General features: G+C 35.9%; 1 protein-coding gene across 1 annotated transcript in view; it reads left to right on the top strand.

The window, feature by feature from the left end:
- Positions 1-19,772, top strand: part of LOC149773120 (uncharacterized) — a 62,527-nt gene that overhangs the window by 13,991 nt on the left and 28,764 nt on the right. The window contains exons 2-3 of the mRNA XM_089946785.1: positions 14,264-14,402; positions 16,535-16,611. Coding sequence (XP_089802911.1) covers positions 14,264-14,402; positions 16,535-16,611 — 216 coding nt within the window. The remainder of the gene's footprint in view (positions 1-14,263; positions 14,403-16,534; positions 16,612-19,772) is intronic.

The raw sequence follows: 19,772 nt of genomic DNA on the forward strand, positions 1-19,772 counted from the left end.
TCAAAGTTTTCTATACCTGGGACTGATATTTTTTCTTTAGATGGTACGTGCTATTATGCCTGAGCAGATTGATCAATGCACTGTTTGCATATTTTTAAAAAACTTTTGCGTATGTACAGTAAAAAAAATATATACCGTGTATATTCGAAAATGTATCTGATCCTGAAGCAAATAACACAGATACAGATCGGCTGCCGCAAAATGCGATAGCTAATCTGGGCCTATGCTATTTCTTCGGACTAATCGGTGAAACAAGTAAACATAGACCCTGACCTGCCGGTGCATTGTGCGATAAAAAGCGTATATTAAATTTCAGTTTGTACCCAGAATGTAACTTTCCTTGCTTCCATTTATCAACCGGTAAGCTTTTATCATGCGTCTTTAAGACTGGAATACTTTTCTTCAATTCATGTTGAAAATGTAAACGTTATCACCAACCAATTATAACTAAGTGCTGAAAATAATCGTCCAGAGTAATTGTTATTCGCTTGTTAACTGTACCTTTAGTGGCTACCTGTAGTTACTATTGTGCTAAGGTGGCCGCCGTAAAACGCGACCATATTCACGCATTACCCCTTTCCATCATCTAGCGCTCCTCAGTTACTGCCAATCTTGCGTGATGTCCAATCAGATCATCGCTCCGCCATTTCCGTAAAGTCGATAAATTACCTCGGATGTAAGTGTAGGAATATATACACAGAAAGATGTTGTGTATTGGTTATTCACCGCCGGTGGGCCGACAACGCTCCAATTGTCATTATGTCTCCTTCCGCTGCTACAATGTGTACTGTGAATAAAATTTATTTCGAATATTGTTCTCAATGGCAGCAAATTACAGGCGAAGTTTCTTTAACAACTTCACGGAAAATTCATATGTCGGTCTCTTTCTACGCTAGATTCTGTCACTCGCAAGTCTAAGCACTGCTGGATTAGTTAGCTCGGGCCTACTTCTGCACTACTTTCTATCGCATGCAAGTCTAAACACTGCTGTGAGGCCTCCTTCTACATTACTTGCTGAAACAAACAAGTATAAAAACAGTATATGCTTAATTTGTACTGATAAAGAGACCGTATATACTCGTTTTGTGTTATGGCAGATCAGGATCTTTGTTGTTTGCCGTTTGACTAGACTTATAAATGGGTGTCTCTAATTAAGTCTGCTTTATTCTGAATGAAAATGACGCAGATCTGACTTCCAATATGTTCAACACATCAGCTGATTTAAAAATCTTCTTAACTTGGAAAAATATAAAAGATGTGTTCAACAATGGACATTTAAAAAGATGAAATGGTCTTGAATTCCTGGAATTTTGTTTTCACCCAGTACATCGACAGTTCCTTTAACTGGTTGTTTTGGTTTGTTTGTTTTTTTTTTTTTGTTGTTGTTGTTGGTAGTTACATGCATCATTTTTCGATAGATATAAGAGTTCGTTAGTCTTTTTGTTTACTTATATTCAGAAATAAAACTGACTCCATACTGCTTTTATGCGACTAGGTCTGATAATATATAAATTGTAGCAAATACATTGACTGAGTTTACGGGCTTTCCAGTGTTATTGCTCCAAATGTAAATGTTACTTCACTTCTATCAACCATGCTTAGCACCTACTTAAACAAATTGTCTGGTCGAATTGGAGGGATCACAGCTTACGACACGTGTAAAAAGTTGCATCGTGTTACATATTATGGGTCATTCTGTGGAGAAAGGTTCCGACGACCTTAAAAGATCGGAAATATCCTTTGAGTCAAAATATATCAGTCACTGTAATATTAATGTCGATCAAATTGTTAAATTTTCCTGCTTTCGGTTTTAGTGATCAGACTATACAATTTCATACTGTTATATTAATATATATTGCATTATGTAAATGAGCGTGGGCGGGGTTTAGAGCTAATTTTGTAAAGGTCCATTTGGCTCACAATTAACCTATTGATAAGTTCAGCTTCTGCATTAACATGACACATTATTTTAGGACTATTTCAAGTCAGAATTTCATGTAAATTTTGAGCATGCATTATTTTTCGTAACAAAAATCACGTTCAAGTTTGAAATTTCAAAATAGTGCGATATGAATTGGTGTACTCTAATAATGAAAGCTGACTAGACGACAGTTTCTTTTCAAAGGCTTTGAGGAGCAACCAGTAAAGAGGTTATTACGATAATGATATATACACGGTTAGTAGTCAGATAGGATGGCATTCAACTGGCCTAAAAGAAAAGTACTAATTGGTTTTATATATATCAATATTTTAATTGACAGTAGCACATGAATATCCTTGTCGCTTGTAGAAAACATTGTAGCCATGCTTATGAGTTTAGTTGTGTTTTTTCTTTGTTGGTGTTTTACAACACAGCAACGCATGTAGGTTTTTAAGTACCATGGCAATTGAACGACCCAGGCTGGCCCGATGGTAGGATTCAAACCCGCGCCGTTTCAATCATGAGTCTGGCACTCAAACCACTGGACCACCGTGGCTCCCTAGCTTCTGGGTTGTAATGTAATAATCGGGAACTCTCGTCAATACTAAGTATAGCACAAAACATATTGCATGTATTATTGAATATATACGTTGTTAATAATAATCACCGTAGAGTCAGTGATACGCGACCTTGTTTCTTGCTATGATCCTGAAGAGTCTTAGTTTGGACCGTCCAGGATGACACTGTTGTTATGCCTTGTCGGTGCGCAAATATTTTTATTATTTATGATCCTAGCAAATTATCAACTGTTTTGGAGTGTGTGGAAAGTGAATAATACAGGATGCATGTTCGAGATAGGAAGATTTTTCTGAATTATTCACATTGATATTACAGTACAAATGATGTAGACAGTCGCTTGTTTATATGAAGATGAAGTAATATATGCAGTAATTTCTAGCTAATTCACATATAATACATTACTTTTTTGTTTTCGTGTATATTGTCTACCATATTACATCTAATTACTAAAGGACAAATTCTGAACATTATGAATCTAGTTTTTGTTTTTGTTGGTTTCTCTGGCAATCTTAACACAATATTTGACATATCACGCCGAGGAAATAGGAGTTAAGTGCTATCCCCAAGGACAAACCTAGGCTACCAAGTCCGCCTTGACTGGGCGGTATTGAACCGACAACCCTTGGATCATGAATCTGATGCGCTCTCAACTGAGCTTCCGCACCTCCCCAGGACTGAATGTTCTGTATTGCTGCAAGACATTGCGACAGATGGCAGTGTCATGGCTCACTGTGCTTAGTAAATCAATATCATTAGTCTCTTAATTATACAAGTAGCACTTGGGGGACATTCAGCATCAAGTTTGGTACTTAGAGTTAGAAAAAATTCTTCGTTCGTACGTACGTACGTACGTACGTACGTACGTACGTATGTATGTATGTATGTATGTATGTATGTATGTATGTATGTATGTATGTATGCATGCATGCATGCATGCATGTATGTATGTATGTATGTATGTATGTATGTATGTATGTATGTATGTATGTATGTATGTATACATTCGTTTCTTTATTTATGGCACAAATGGTGAAAGAATTGACGTCTTTTTCATAATTGTTTCTTGTAATTAATAAATTTATATTTTTGGAAGTTACTATTTAAAATCACAGATTTCTGATCAAATTATGCAGACTGGATTAACATTAACATTCTCCTGAGAAAATACAAATACTGGTAAACACTACAAAGCATGTCTTGACTGGATATCTATGATGCAAACATGCATAATATGGCCTCTGTTACATACACTGACATAATTTCAGTTTCAGACATAAATACAAAATTTGTTTCGTGCAACGATCAAATGCTTCTTCTATATACATTATCGCTGCGGTTGAGCTGTAGAAGAAAATGGCTGATTCTGAAAAGAAATAAAATACCCACAAAAGTTTATGACGCAAATTTTTGAGGTTTTGCTTTCGATCTTTTTTTGGGATTAAATATGCACAACTGAATACGCAAAATCTACAACTGGTAATGAGGTTTTAAACAGGTACGATTCCATTTACTAGGGTTAAAACCAATATATGTAGTTTCGATAGCACGACTTAGCCCATTGTCAAGGTGCCGAACCTACGAATATTTATCATATGCGCAAATTAAAAATAGTACAAACCAAACCACCACCCATCCACCAACAAAAGAAAGCCATTCCCGCCCGTGTGCAATTTTTCACGTCCAAACTGGTAACTTTTTTTCTCGGGCAATGATACCGGATATTTCTGTTTGGTATGTGACTATTTGTGGGGCATATAAAAGGTAATTAAGAAAGAAAGAAGTTAGCACGATCTTCTACTCTATCACTTTCCACAACGCTACCAAAGGGGCCCCGAGTGGCCGAGTGGTCTAAAGCGCTCTCCGTTACGGATCACTGCCATCTCACCTCTGTCTGCTTGGGTTCGAGTCTCGGGTTCGACTAATGTGGGTATGTGAGAAAGCCTGCCAGTAGCTTCTCGTGGGTCGGTGGTTCTTTCCGGTGTTTTCCCGGGTTCTTCCTCCACCATTAATACTGGCCGCCATGTATAGCCTATCGTGTGCTGATAAATGGCGTTAAACCCTACAACAACAACAACAACAACAACAACAACGCTACCAAAAGTGCGCATATTTCTTTTAAAACATTCTAAAAGTTTTGTAGGTCGATGAACTAATTCAAGAATCAATTAATCATTCGGCAGGAACCAACATGTCATTATTTGATGAATCCAGTCAAATGTGACAGTAATTGTATTTAATTTTTGTTGTAGTCAAGATTTCTTTAACATTATGAAACTAACAAAGCGAATAATTTTTCAAGTAACGTCAGTGCAAAGTGTTTGTCTCTTGTAACATGATTTATGCGATATCCTGGCATTTCTGTACTTGTCAGTTTATCTGCCGAATCACTGGTTTTGCATGCATTTTGGGAAATCGAGTTCTCCTTGTTTTCTAAAAGGCAATTATTCTGACTATTCCCAAAGAAACATGGGGACTGACATATATTCTGTTCGTTCGTGTGTACGTACGAGCTGTTGCTCGTTTCGTCTTTAGTCTTACTTTGTCTGATGATAATTGGTAATGTGAACAAATTTTGTCCGACTTGCCTGGGGATAATGTGTCACTTGGGAGTAGATTGTGTAACCGGGGTTATTTGTAAACGGCAAATTTGATGATTTTTTTCTTTCTTTAACCTGTCAGTCTTTATACTTTACTTGTAGTGGGAATACCTCAGGCGATTCACATTGTAATTGTAGTTAGCTTGATCCACTGTAATTTCGTCATATCAGACTGATGTAATGGGGGATCTATGTAACAGCAAGTTTGAAACGCACAATTCGTTAACATATTTGTGGTCAGCGATGCCTTTGTACGTACTTGCATTGTGCTTAAGGTGATAGTTTCGAGTGAACACAAATAAATCAAGGAGCAGAGATCAAGAAAAACCTTGTCTGCATTTGCTATATTTAGGCCCTTTAGAAATATTGAATAAACCAATGTGCAGCAACGTCATACTCACATGGAAGGCACATCAATTATATTCTTGACAGGGGCGGATCTAGAAATACTGTTTAGTATTGTTTTGGGGGTGGGGACGTAAACGAAAATGTTTGAGGTCTGTAGAATGGAACTCCTAGTGGGGTTCAGGGGTTGAATGCTCCTAAAGCCCCTGCATTTCGAGGGCCTGCTTTTAACCATCTGACTGCAAAGAAAACGCAGTCTAGAAAACGTTCTAAAACGTTTTGCGCACAGCAACTGCTGCTTATTTACGTACGTCATTCGTTCAACGTTTACCACTGGAGTGAAATACTGAGGGAAGAGCGTTGTAACTACCGACCCCACTATGCCTGAAAAGTGGGTGGAGTGGGGCGTTGGCATTGTCGAAGAAGGTGGGCCCAAAATCGGAAGTTTTCTTTATGGAGGGAGAAAAGGGTAGAGGGCAAAATTTGAAGTTACGTCACTGTGGGGCAACATAATTTTAGCTTTTATCGTTCAAGCGCGCATTCAACGTTTGTTGTCATTTACTTGATATTGAAAATCACCGGTTGCTTCTAGCCTACGAGTAAACTATAGAACCAGTCTGAGGAGAGTGACACTGCACAAGTGGCGAATTGTTATTAACATAAACTTCGTAGAAACTATCGAGAGCTGTTTCAGTTTAATTAAGCTAGGTATTTAGGTTATTATTTGCGAATATAAAACTTTAACCTTTTACATTAATAAATGTTGTGTTTCTTACTCAGATATTTCCACAGGAATGTCATTATCATGGAGAAAAATTTCAGTATTGTCTCATCCTGAGATTGCTAGAAACAGGATCGAGCGATCATCTTGAAGAGCAGCATAGTTACACGTGTTTTTCTACATGATCTTTTGTCCTGATTTATGAACCGCATCCTCGTTCCTAATTTAACTAAACTTTTGGTAGTACAGAGAGAAAAATTATAATGTTTGATCGAGAACAAATCTTTTATTCCCAGTGTGTGTGTGTGTGTGTGTGTGTGTGTGTGTGTGTGTGTGTGTGTGTGTGAGAGAGAGAGAGAGAGAGAGAAGTCACTGAGGTTAAACAATAATGCATGGATATATTACTCACCCTGGTGTTGGCACTTTTATGTATTACGTGAATGTCATTTTTTATAACATATAACGTCTGTTTAACGAAGATTGCCACATGATAAGCTTTTACCATCTCTAATTAAGTCAAACAGCAGAGAAAATTGGTTGTTAAGATGGAGTAAAAGAAAATGTTCTTTTATTAAGAGATAAGATAAAGTACCAAATTAAATTTATTTGAGATTTTTCACATGTGGAGCAGGCCTGGCAGCTTTAAACAGGAAGTGATACTCCCTTGTTATTACAATAAGTTTGCAGAATTCGACATTAGAATATAGAATTGTTCTTCAATGTTAATTTCATGGCCTTTCTACTATTTACTTAAAAAAGGAATAGAGGAAAATAGAACAAATCTGGTACGCGCTAACAATCATTAACGTTTTTGTTCGTATCATATTGATAGATTATATAATATAAAAAATAAATATTCTTGATGTCTATTCATAACTTTTGTTCAACTTACTGAAAATAAAACATATAGTATAATTCACTGGTACCTTCGTGATATTAAAAAGGAAAACAAGGAATAAAAAAGCGTATCCTTTTTACGTTAGGTCAACCACTTTCGGTGTGAAATCCAATAATTAAATTTGATATTGTGTTTAGGAAGCACTTTATGATAAATTCTTTACACCAAAATGGGACACATTTATGTGGATAGAAAATTCATAATATATATAAAGGTATATTGTTTTTAAATAATTAAAACTCTAAATGATTTTTCTTGAACTACTGGATGTCCGAACAAAAAAGGGAACTGTAGATTATCTGGATTATATTATCCTGCCAAATCTGGTTAACTTCGTGTAACAAACGTTCTCTACCGTGTCTTTAAGACCAATCTCCTAAAATTATAGTCTGTTTTAAGCGATTGCTGTGGGATTTTTCAAGTTTGAATATAGTTTCGAAAGAGTTTGTGGCAAAATAGAGTTTTCCCCTGAAACAATAGGATTAGTCCTCTTCCGGTGCGCTGTAAAGTACAAGATGATGATTCCCTCCCGAATATGGCTCGATAATTGCACTGCTCTGAAGAAAAAAAAATAACCCCAACAACTCCTCAGTATAACTGGGACTCTTATAAGTAATGTAGAGAAATAATAATGTGTTACGTTTACCAGCTTGAAATACTTCATAACCGATGTAAACGTTTGTTTATCTCCGGTTGACCTTTGTCTCAATTAGATATATTTTCCTCGCATTGTTGCATTTTTCACTAACTTTAAAGACAATTTAAGATTATTGATTGGAATAACCAGGCACAGTTTTTGGTTGTTTGTATGACAATGAAGCGAAGAATCGTATATCAAAAAGATAATACTGCTTAAAGAAACAAATCTGAGTAATACTTTGAAACAAGGTTGAGGCCAATGGAACAGAGTTTTATAGATAAATCTTTTTACTACGCTCGACATTGCTTTATTTATTGAAGTCGACACATTGCTAATTTGTGCGTAATATGCAAGGATTACCGCTGTAGGAAACTTGGATCCGAACGATTACTGTATAGGAAGCCTTAGCATCAAGGGGATTAAAGGAATAACCTACCGTGATTATAAACTAATTTAGACCTGTGGGCGGCCAATCTTTATGGACCAAAAACAAAATCTGCTTCTCACTGCAGACAATTGTGGCATTAATGGTAATTCCATATTCTTTTATCTCTGTTTTTTTTTAAACGCAGCAACATTTACATTAGAATTTCGGCATAGAAATGGGCCAAATATCATTATATCTACACAACAACCATACACTTATTCTCTACATATGCTCACACATTAATGTCTTTTATATATGTTGGAACTCGAGTGTAGCTAATGATGCAGACTTTACGGAGTCTCAGGTATGCTGATATTTATTCTTTTTAATGTATTTTACTTCAAATGTTATTTCTTTAGGGATCCCCTCACAAATGAACCTTGCTATTAAAATTATTAATGACCAAATACCAGCACACGGATTTCGGTGAAAATCAAAATACCAGCACACTGAAGTTGGTGAGAATTAAAATACCGTGTTCACACATTTGTTTGTTTTAGAGATAGTATAATTTCATAACAACATATATTTTTTTCTCTTTTCCCACCCCCAACGTATTTTTGAGGACCACTAAGGATCATTGGAAAATATACCTGCTTTATCACGGATTTCACTTTGTAACGGTGCATTGCAAATTAAACCTTCAATTGTACTAATAAAATGACGAAAATAGAGAAATTACTTCTAAAATCTAAAGGGAGATTGAGAAATACGCCAGATGACTGTAACATGTGTGAAATTATTAATGTGTGCTCATATTTGTCATAATGGCCTAATACTACCTGCCTCACGACTGTAAGAATATCTTGTTAAAGGCAATAACTAGTTACCTCATCATGGAGGGGTGGGTGGGGTGTGCTCATACAGTCCATTAACACTCAAAATAACTTCTCACAAGCACAAGAACCAAACAAACCCTACTCACGAAATCATCTAATGCCATTTTCTAAATCTACAGTATCGTCTCGTTACTTTCCAAGTTTCATGTTGTATTAAATGTAGCCTATAGTACACTTTTGGCGTCTGCTTCTCATATTCAGCTCAGGTCCCGTATTCACAAAACTTCAAAACTTGATTGCTCAGATAAACTTGAAATTACCTTTATTTTCTGTGTGATACTATATTATTTCATACGAAACTATTAACATTTACTTGACATATTTTCCGCCATGCATTGCTACGTTTCAGTTACAGTTAGTTGATGCATTGTAAGCTATCAATATTTGCGGTTGAGCGTGCACTCAGTCTGAGGAGATTCCTGAATACGGGGCTTGGGCGTTATCTGTATGCATGGTTGTAATTGCTGCATCCGACATGCGCTTGAATCCATGTTAATATCCCGATTTTAAGGCATGCCAAAATTAATGGAGTAGTAAGTTTATGCTGCTGGAAAACTGATTATGCTGATTCGCCTCGCTTAGGAGGTTACAGGAAATGTCCGACGTAATTGTATATATTGGCGTTGACAGCTTAACTTATGTGGAATATAAAAAACGAGACATGGAATGAATAAATCTGACATCATACATAGAAATGCAGATGTTTGCGAACCCAGATGACATAAAAGCCATTATGGTGCAAATTATGAAGTATGTGCTCAAATAACTTGCATTACTCCATCAAACCTATAAGAAAATATTATGTTCACCATCGATATTTGCGATTATGTATGCATATTGCCTAAATTAGCAATGCATATTGCCTGAAGTAGTTATGCACATTGTCTGAAGCAGCTATGTATATTGCCTGAGATAGCTATGCATTTTTTCCTAACTTAGCTATGCACATTGCCTGAAGTAGCTATGTATATTGCCTGATATATTGCCTGATGTAGCTATACATATTGCCTGAAATAGCTATGTATATTGCCTGATGTAGCTATGTATACTGCCTGAGAGAGCTATGCATTTTTTCCTAACTTAGCTATGCACATTGCCTGAAGTAGCTATGCATATTGCCTGATGTAGCTATACATACTGCATGAAGTAGCTATGTATATTGCATGATGTAGCTATGTATATTGCCTGATGTAGTTATGCACAATGCCTGATGCAGCTATGCGTATTGCCTGAGATAGCTATGCATATTGCCTAAATTAGCTATGCATAGTTCCTGAAGTATCTTGTTTACAAGACTTGATGTAAGAACCGAAACTAAATTTTAATTGTACATCATCCTGATCCACCCAACCCACCCACCCCCAACATTCTTTGAATTATTTACAGATATTATTTTCTGCATATCTTGTAGCATTAACCATCTCAGAAGGTTCTTAAAAGAGAGAGAAAAAATCAGTAATTCTCAAAGGTCTGTTCTTAATGTAATTTCTTGTTTTGATAATGACTAGGTTGCATATTAGACCATAGTAGTTTAGATTATCTCATTTCTTACACTGCAACAGTCGAAATCACTTAAAACTACTTTATATTTTAGCCACACTGAAATCGCATTTAGTATAAGTATAAGCCAACACAGTTGATCACGAGTCGAATTTTGATGATCCTGGCTTAATTTCATTCATCGGTTAAATGCGGGCAATAACAGAACAAGTCACGACAACTGTATTTTTCACTAGGTTAGAACATCGATTGGATGCTACAAGTTTCATTGTTTAGAATAAATTAGAACATGACATTGATTGATGAGCTTCCTAACATGTATGTTTGGATCGAAAAGATCAATACAGTGTGGCATGTTGGACACTGTCTAATTGTCTGAAACGTTGGATCATATTCAGGAAAGTCTGCTCCATTTAGTTAAGACATGGTGTAGACATCATCAATAATTGAATCTTAATTACCTTTCATCGCCTGTTTCATTGAGCAGATGCTCCAAGTTTGTGTTCATGTATCTTCGTTTTCTAGTTTACGGTCATTAGAATTAGTATTAACACTTGAGTAGAGTTTAAGCCGTCAGAAAGAAATATACGAGATCATTGAAATTCATAATTTTAGTGAAAAACTCGTTTACCACAACAACTGAAATGTATGACTATTTAATCCGAAAGAATCAAAGGAAGAAATGGTCTCCAGTATCCGTTAAGACTACACTTGATGCCCGTATTGATTCGACATGACTTTTGTTAAGATACAACAGTCAGAGAATGGCAATATCTGTTAGTTCATACTTGACGCCCGTAATAATTAGAAATGAAATTATTAAGACCCAACAGTTAGAGAATAGCGCTGGGAAAGTAAATCTCCTTACTGATGGACCGAAAGCAAAGTGGTACTCAGTGGACAATAATGTACAGACATAGACACACATACACACACGGACACATGCATAGAACAATAAATATTTTCATTTTTGTAAAGAAATACAAAATTATTAAGAATTATGATGTAGTATAAACAAGAAAAAAAGTTCAAAAATATATTTTATTGACACGCCATACTAATCCCTGGATCCTACAGAAAAGTGGTTGATAACATTAACATATTTTTATAAGAATAAATAATATTATCATACAAGTTAGTTTTAATTCGTACACTACATATATTCGAACCAGGACACACGCATATATAGACAGAGGGACGGACAGATAGACAGAGAGTGGAGTGAGTATGAGCAGAAAAAGTCATTATGCAAAAGGTGTGTTTCTCAAAAAGTCAACGTGGTTGTGCAGTAACTACTGTGAAAAGATTGTTAGCAAGGTCTTGCAATTGCTTAGAAAATCCATCAGTACAATATTTCAATAGAAACAAACCTCTTTGATAAAATGTGTACGGCTGATGAATTTAACTCGTAAGAAAAAAAGAGTTATTGTAGTTCACGAGAATATGTATATTTACTATTTTGAATTTAGAGAGCTTTCATCGTTAACTAGAAGTCTCAGTAGTAATTTATCTAACATTATGTTTCATTATTGAATAATAATTAATATATCTCTTCAATATTATCGATGAATTTTATTTTACTCTGTAAGCACGTGATTCTGAAGAGTAATTAAACACGTCCCTTTACTAAGAAATTCATACTGACTGCACTCGTTTATAAGTCGTATAAAGTTGCGAACAGATACGCCGTCGCACAATGCGCAAGCATACTGGATGTGCAGTTTGTTAGGACTAGTAACTAAAACAAGCAACAAAGACCCTGATCTGACAGCATATTATGCGACGGAAGTTCTGGGTTTATATTGTTTGCGGTTAGACCCGGCAAATAAGTGAGATTTCAGGAAATTAACTTACCCAGGTGTTCCCATATGAACTAAGTTAAAACTGAATAACCCTTCTGTAGCTGAACCATTGTGTAAAAATGGATGAAACGGAATACCCTGATGAGCATTTAAATTGGAGTCTCTCTTTTTCTTAATACGTTGGTCTCGACAGTGCAGCTGACTTTGTCACATGCACTGATTGCCCTTGGTTCTTTCTTATCTCGCATATTAATGCCATGTCAAACTAATTCAATGATTTTTCAGCACCTGGGGACTTTAATATAATTTATTTTTTCAATAGAAAGGCCATTTTGACTGGTACTGCACACTATGTATTTGTTTCTTCAGGTTGTGATGTATTTAGGTTTCAAAAGATCATTGAGTGGATACGAATGTCAGGACACGACGCGACCCGGCTAACCAATATCATTTTAAAGCCAGCTCGTGTCAAATAAACGTTCATGCTTGACTTGTAATCAAGCTACGATGCATAAATGCTGCTTATTCTACCCCTGAATACAGTCTGTATAAAAGAGCGCCATTTCGATCGCCTGGGGTTTCTGCAAGGCAGACTGTACTAAAAGAAGACCATTCGACCGTCAGTAGGTTTTGCAAGGCAGTCTGTCTATGAAAAAGTAATTTCTTCGGGTGGTTTCACTTGAGAAACCCTACACGATTTCCTGTTTATAGTTACAAAAAAACCACATTCACTTTTTTAGAACCCTATTTTTCCCACGAAAAAATGTATTGTGTCTCTCGGATTCATATTATATTTAAAATACATTCACGATAAATGTAACAATATCTTGTAATAGACTTGGTATAAACCAGTTTATGTTTGTAGTTTGTTATATGCACCCCCACACCCCGTTTTTATTATGATTATTCTTTAGAATCAATAGTGTTCGTCAGTTGTATGGTACATGCATTTTGATTGTTTTCTCGGTTTTAACGTCTTTTTCCTTAGATTACTGGCACCTCTGTCATCTCGGGTTTCAGTCTCGGGCTCGGCCAGTGTGTGTATATGAGAAAGCTTACCAGGAGCTTCCTGTGGGTCATAGGTTCTTATCGGGATTTTCCCGAGTTCTTCTCACTCCAGTTACACAGGGCGCCATGTATCGTGTGCTGAAAAATGGCGTTAAACCCATAGCAAAATTACTGTCTATATTATTCTGAGGAAAAAAGAGCTAAGTATTCTTCCGAAGGACACGCTAATACAAACCGACATGAGATGGCCTGGGCAGGTGTCGAACCCGTAACTCTTGAATTATGATCAGACGCTCTGCCCAATTAGCTACCGTGTCTGAAATGACTATGAGGGTGAAATATCTTAGCGCTAAAATTGTAAGATGTTGGACAGAAATAAAAATCAGTTTAGAATTTTCTTATCTGTGTCGAATATTTAAAAAATAGCGTTTGTTGCTCCCAACTTTTCACATTGCTTTGCTATAAAGAAATATCCTAATGTGGAAAATGCAAATTTAGTTAATGTTCACACTAGATCAACGTGGCTGTTGTTGTAGGGTTTAACGCCATTTTTCATCACACGATAGGCTATACATGGCGGCCAGTATTAATGGTGGAGGAAGAACCCGGGAAAACACCGGAAAGAACAACCGACCCACGATGAGCTACTGGCAAGCTTTCTTACATACCCACGTTTGCCGAATTCAAGACCCGAACCCACGCAGACAGAGGTGAGATGGTAGTGATCCGTAACGGACAGCGCTTTAGACCACTGGGCCACTCGCGGCCCCCAGATCAACGTGGCTAAAACTGTCCGAGAAAAGAAAGACAAATCCAAATGTGTAAACAAAGAAAAGGAACAGAATGATTGTATACGCCATTGGATTTCGTAGCGTTTGTGCAACAAACATTTAGGCATTTAATTCTTTGGTTTTATTTGTGATGTTATTTGCAAGGAATGTACCTGCAAAATTTCGAGAATAAACAATGTGTACGTTTTATTGCAGGTTCGGAATGTATATTTCCCCTGAACTGGAGGGGCACATGGTATCAGAGTAGAGCAATCATCGACATTTCCGTAAACAGCATTTCCAGGAAGGGAACATGTATTCATAGAGATGGAAATCGGTTTTTGGTTTTAAACAAGTATGTATCTCTGTATCATCTGTCTTAATCACCGTAATTACTTATTTCTACATCCAATTTCTTAGCAGAATATCCATCTCTATTTGACAATTATGTGGTTTAATGACTCAAGTTCTTTGAATTCTTTGCCCATTTTGAACTAATGGCACGACCCAGCGCCGGTCGTGTATCGTCCATCGTGCATCCTCAACCACTGACTATTTCTAATTCTTCTACCCAATCATCACTCCCCAAGAACATAAGACCAGTTTCAAGCAAATTTGGCGCTGAGCATCTTGGCACAAGGGGTTTACAAATGCCGTTCCGCGGTTAAGAATGGCTGTCGTTCCTAATTATAAAAAAATAAACAATTTTTTTTCTTCTCAAAAACCATTCAACAAAATCTGACGATATTTGTGAGAAAACATCCAACCAAAGAAGTCTTTTAAATTTGTATAGTTTGTCATTATATATGGTCGCCGTTACTATAAATAGAAACAAGAAATAGTAAACTACTTAGTCTAAATAAAAACCAAACAAAAAGAAAACAATAAACAGAACAAACTGAACTTGACAAAAATTGCAGCATAATGACCTTCAAAAAAGTTATGATGAACCACTATCGTTGTTACAAACAAATAGAAACAAAACATTAAAATGATTTAATTAAAACAACAAATGCACTTCAGTATTGGACCAATGACATGTCATCATATTTAGCAGCTGCTGCTACAGAAAATAAAAATATATGAACTGCTTCTCCAAAACAGAAGCAGATCAAATATTTTGGAAGGAATCCTGGGTTGAAGGTCTTTCATCTTTACACAATTAATGCTGGTCTGTCCCTAAATATGGCTGAACAAATTTCAACATCCTCTTACGGAACCAACTTAATTTGAAGAAATTTCGAAAGAAGCACCCTTCTAACCAAGATGTCCCCGCAAAGTACTCTTGCATTTAGCTTTAAATACATATCAGCCAGGCAATTGATCTTAGGCACACTTGAGCCTCTTGTTTGCTTTTTTATTTTCCACTATGTCTCAACAATCGAGACGAAGCTTCTTCATCATAACCATCGCTTCTAACCGCCTGGTTGCTGCACATAGGTACAGCTTCTGCTTTTCGGGCTCTGTCATGTTCAACCAACCAACCAAAATGCCCCCCCCCCCCGTAGTTTTTCTCCATTTCTCGGTTTTATTATTTATTGATTTATTGATTTATTTATTATTATTTCATACTGCGAGGTAAATGTGCAAACTTCTTGCACATGCTTATTTAGGCTGTATTAAAATAACGACCATGATTTTAGATTGAAGCGTCTTTTTGTTTTAATTAAGTCCTGGTAAATAAAAAACTTCATTCTCAAAATTGGTTTAGCAAAATTTCAAACTGTGTCCTCTAAAGGGATGCCAAGTTACCGTACATACCCGCCATTAAGTCGGATTGCTAACATAGACCCAGACATGCTATCGTATAATGCGGAGGCAGATCTGATTCTGTGATAATTGTTGGCATTCATCAGAGGAATAATCAGCCTAGACCCCGATATGCCGACGTATTATGTTATTCCCCTCATAGTTCAGTGACGAGTGGTTAATAAAGAGAGAGTGGTAGAAAGGAAAAGTTTTCAGCTGGTCTATTACGGTGATGCCATCTGTAATTATCTGATTCGGCTTTGTGATCAGCGATCGCTTTCGATGCTGCACATATGTGACTCGAAAACTGATAACAACCTAAAGCAGACGCAAACAAGGAGGATGAGACAGATAACACTGGGTATATATCATCTGATAGACAATGAAACTACATGTACATGAAAATAGAAATGGATTAATATCTGTCTGGATCAATCAATGGTTTTGATAATTATGCACTATGAAGCTTTCATTACACTGAAGAGTATTCATAATCAAGATAACGTTTATTAAAATATCTAAATGTAGTCCGCTTTTTGTCTTTCTAATGTTTCTTTCCACTTTCTTTGTTAGAAATTAATATGTATATATATTGTAACATGTTTTTTATTTTTAAACTAAAAGCAATCGAATTATAGACATACAACTAAGGATTAATACTAATGATGTCAGACCTATTGCATCATATTGATAAAGCAAAGAATTTTAAAACGTTAATTTATATTTTCTCCTTTTCAGGGATCACAATAACAGAAGGTGCTATACATGTCTCGTGTTTACACGATGGCACCAGAATCTTCTCCAATATAAAGAAAGTAAGTCTTTTTCTTTGACATACAAAGTACAATTTGTTGTTAAAAGTAATTATTTGTGTAAGTTTCAAGAGCGTTGTCATGGAACTTGGTCAACTACACTGGCTATAGCCTATGACCAAGTTGTCAACATCTTTATAAAAAATTATAAAGATAGAACTACGTTTTTACCTTCATCTGTAAGTTAAGAGGAACACATTTTTGAAATACCCCCTGTAATCAAGGATAGGAGATATGCTTGAGCTAAATATTATGGTTCATACAGTAGTCCGAAGGCCGATGTCTCACTATGAAGAGCAGCCGTTTTTGTTGGGTTTTTTTTCAATGTTCAGTTTGAAGCTGGCTGTCTTCAATGAAAACTTGCTCTTTATCGTGTTCTGATTGGATATTGTTACGAGTATATGCTCTTTATCGTGTTCTGATTGGATATTGTTACGAGTATATGCTCTTTATCGTGTTCTGATTGGATATTGTTGCGAGTATATGCTCTTAAAACAAGTAACAGAAAAGAGTGAAGACAACAAGCTGTGTAACCTTCAACAAATAATTTATTTCCCTCAATACGAAGTGAAACAAAATGAGAAAAAAAAAACTGACGGTATTGCGATTTAAATCCAAATTATAATTCAAGAATTAAAGACACAAGTCCTAGTAATCAAAAGTCCTGAATGAAACTCAATTCAAGTTCCGAAGAGATTCCAAATTGAAGGCGAAGACGTGTCTGTTATGGCCTGCGAAGTACTGATATGTCAACAGTCTCTTATTAAATCACAGAAGTATTATTCTAGGTTTGAATACAGTATAAATTCCAGTAAATATCTTTATCCAAGAATTTTATCAGAGCACTTTTGTATTTCCAGAGAAAATAATCACTTGAATTCAATAATTTGAAGAATATAAAATTCAGCCCGAACTGGTCACAACATAATACAACTTAAAGTGCTAGATGTTAAAGCACGACTGGTAAAATCCTCACAGTCAAAAGACAATATAGTTCTTTGCTTGAACTCTGGTCACAATTAGCATTTTACAAAACCTAATGGAAAATAACCTTCTAGGATGATCTAATGAGCCTTGTCTATTTACAATTCAATAGCGTACAACATTTATTTAAGAATCTCCAAAACCCTGATCCTGATCAACATATTTACGTCTTCTTGTTTACCTGAATAATAATTATGTTACTAAGCTCATACACATAGAGAATAATGAAGCTATTATTAGTTGTTTACATAAATGAAATAAAACAATAAAACAAAAAGTCAATCAGGTTAAGCAGAAATGAACTCAAATTTGGACAAGGTCAAGTCCAGCAAACAATGTTACATTACAATAACATCTAATGAAATAAAAAATAAAAAACTAACAGACAAAAAATTAAATTAAATATACATAACAATATTAAACATTTGAAACGTTCTGACGCGGTGACTGGCCAATATGTATTACATGTTATGTATACGGTTAAGTAACTACGTTCCACCTACTCGACTATCATAATTCTTAAAAGATCTGCTACCTGCCCATTACCAGGAGCCGACCGGTTTAGGTTTTCAGGTTCGCTTGCACTTTTCTCACTTGGCAGATACAGGACAGTGTCTGTATATAGCTTTAATCAACTAATGTAAAAGAAAGATTACTTTTGTTTGCCATATGATATATCAGCATTGTTATTACAATATAAAGAAGTCTGCTGCCGTGATATTCCATTGACGAACAATTTATTAGTACTGCGTATTCCTTTGCAATCAACGAGATACCGGAAACTGACAGAAACAATGATGCGGCTTTTTTTTAATTATTTTTCATCACTGTAGGAAAGATTGTCTCTAATATCATATTGACACATTGGCATGAGGAGTCTATTTTTTTCCTTGATGGATTAATTTCTTTTAATTATTGATTAACTGTGAACGGTCATAGTCCTGAAAAGTTCATGAAATGGCCAGTCACGTGTCGCCGGTTCATCCCATGAAATTAGTTTATTGTAGATCCAAGACTACTGGAACGATTGGCATAAAACTTTGCACATAGTTTTCACATGGTCCAGTTGTTCGTAAATGAAATCGTGCTCATTGTACATTCAGTGCGGTAGCTATTGCGGCCTGCTAGAAAATCTCGTCGTCGTTGCTGCTTCACAACCATTGGTCGTATGAAAATAAGATTCTCACATAAAGTCAATTTTAAGATAAGTAGTTTACTGTAAGTTTAACAAAATTATGCTAACGGACGGAAGAACGGACAACATGCCATCCTATTAGCTTGTCTGCTATATCATATCATCTGACCTCTACAACGGTACTATAGAGGCCATTTGATCTTGTCACCACTGCTGCTTTAAACGAAGGGCAGCATTGACAGAGAATTTTCACTAAAAGACTTTTTGTATTTTGCAAATGACTTGTAATGAAAATGATACAGATCCGTCCACCAACATATAGCCACTTTTGTAAAGTTTTTTTGAAAACCATACCAACAGCCCGCACAGACAAAACCTCTGGACCAGAGGTTTTGTCTGTACGGGCTGTTGAGCATAACTACTCAAATATAAACGGATTTTTGTTGGCATCGAACGTACTGTTGGATATCTCCAGAGAATACTTTGAATGATGTCAGTTCAGTAACTTTCCTTTTTCTCCAACTCATTGTTATTGATCAATTTTGCAAATGTCGGTATATTTTGGCAGAGTTTGAGACAAGTTCAGTGACCTTCTGTCCATGATATCTGGTTGAAGGTCAAATGCCATAACACATACTATATACTGTACTTACATGTATCTTGTGAACAAGTTGGGTCAAATAATACAACAAAATATGTTGATACCAAATTTTGTATGTTCTAGTTTCTAAAGAATATCAGAGGTTGTTTCAGTACTTGACAGTTAAATAAAATAATTGAGACAGAATAAATCTGGATTCCTGTAATTTCTTTTTGTCCAGTAGTACTTTGTCAATAACCTCTTGTACAAAGCTTTTCATTGATTTCTTGTTTGAAGCGCCGAAAACAACATGGCCACTGTTTTCTGTTTTTGCCGTTACTTTTGCATGTGTTGTGCTGTGATAAAATATCTATTGACATCGCTCTAAGCAGCCTGGTGTTCAGTTTGTACTAACGATAATCTATTGCTGTAATTCTTGTAATACTCTGGTAGTAATCATTTGAT

The sequence above is a fragment of the Sinohyriopsis cumingii genome, unplaced genomic scaffold, assembly GCF_028554795.1.
Source record: "Sinohyriopsis cumingii isolate HCF-2022 unplaced genomic scaffold, ASM2855479v2 utg000881l, whole genome shotgun sequence".
Classification (NCBI taxonomy): Eukaryota; Metazoa; Mollusca; class Bivalvia; order Unionida; family Unionidae; genus Sinohyriopsis; species Sinohyriopsis cumingii.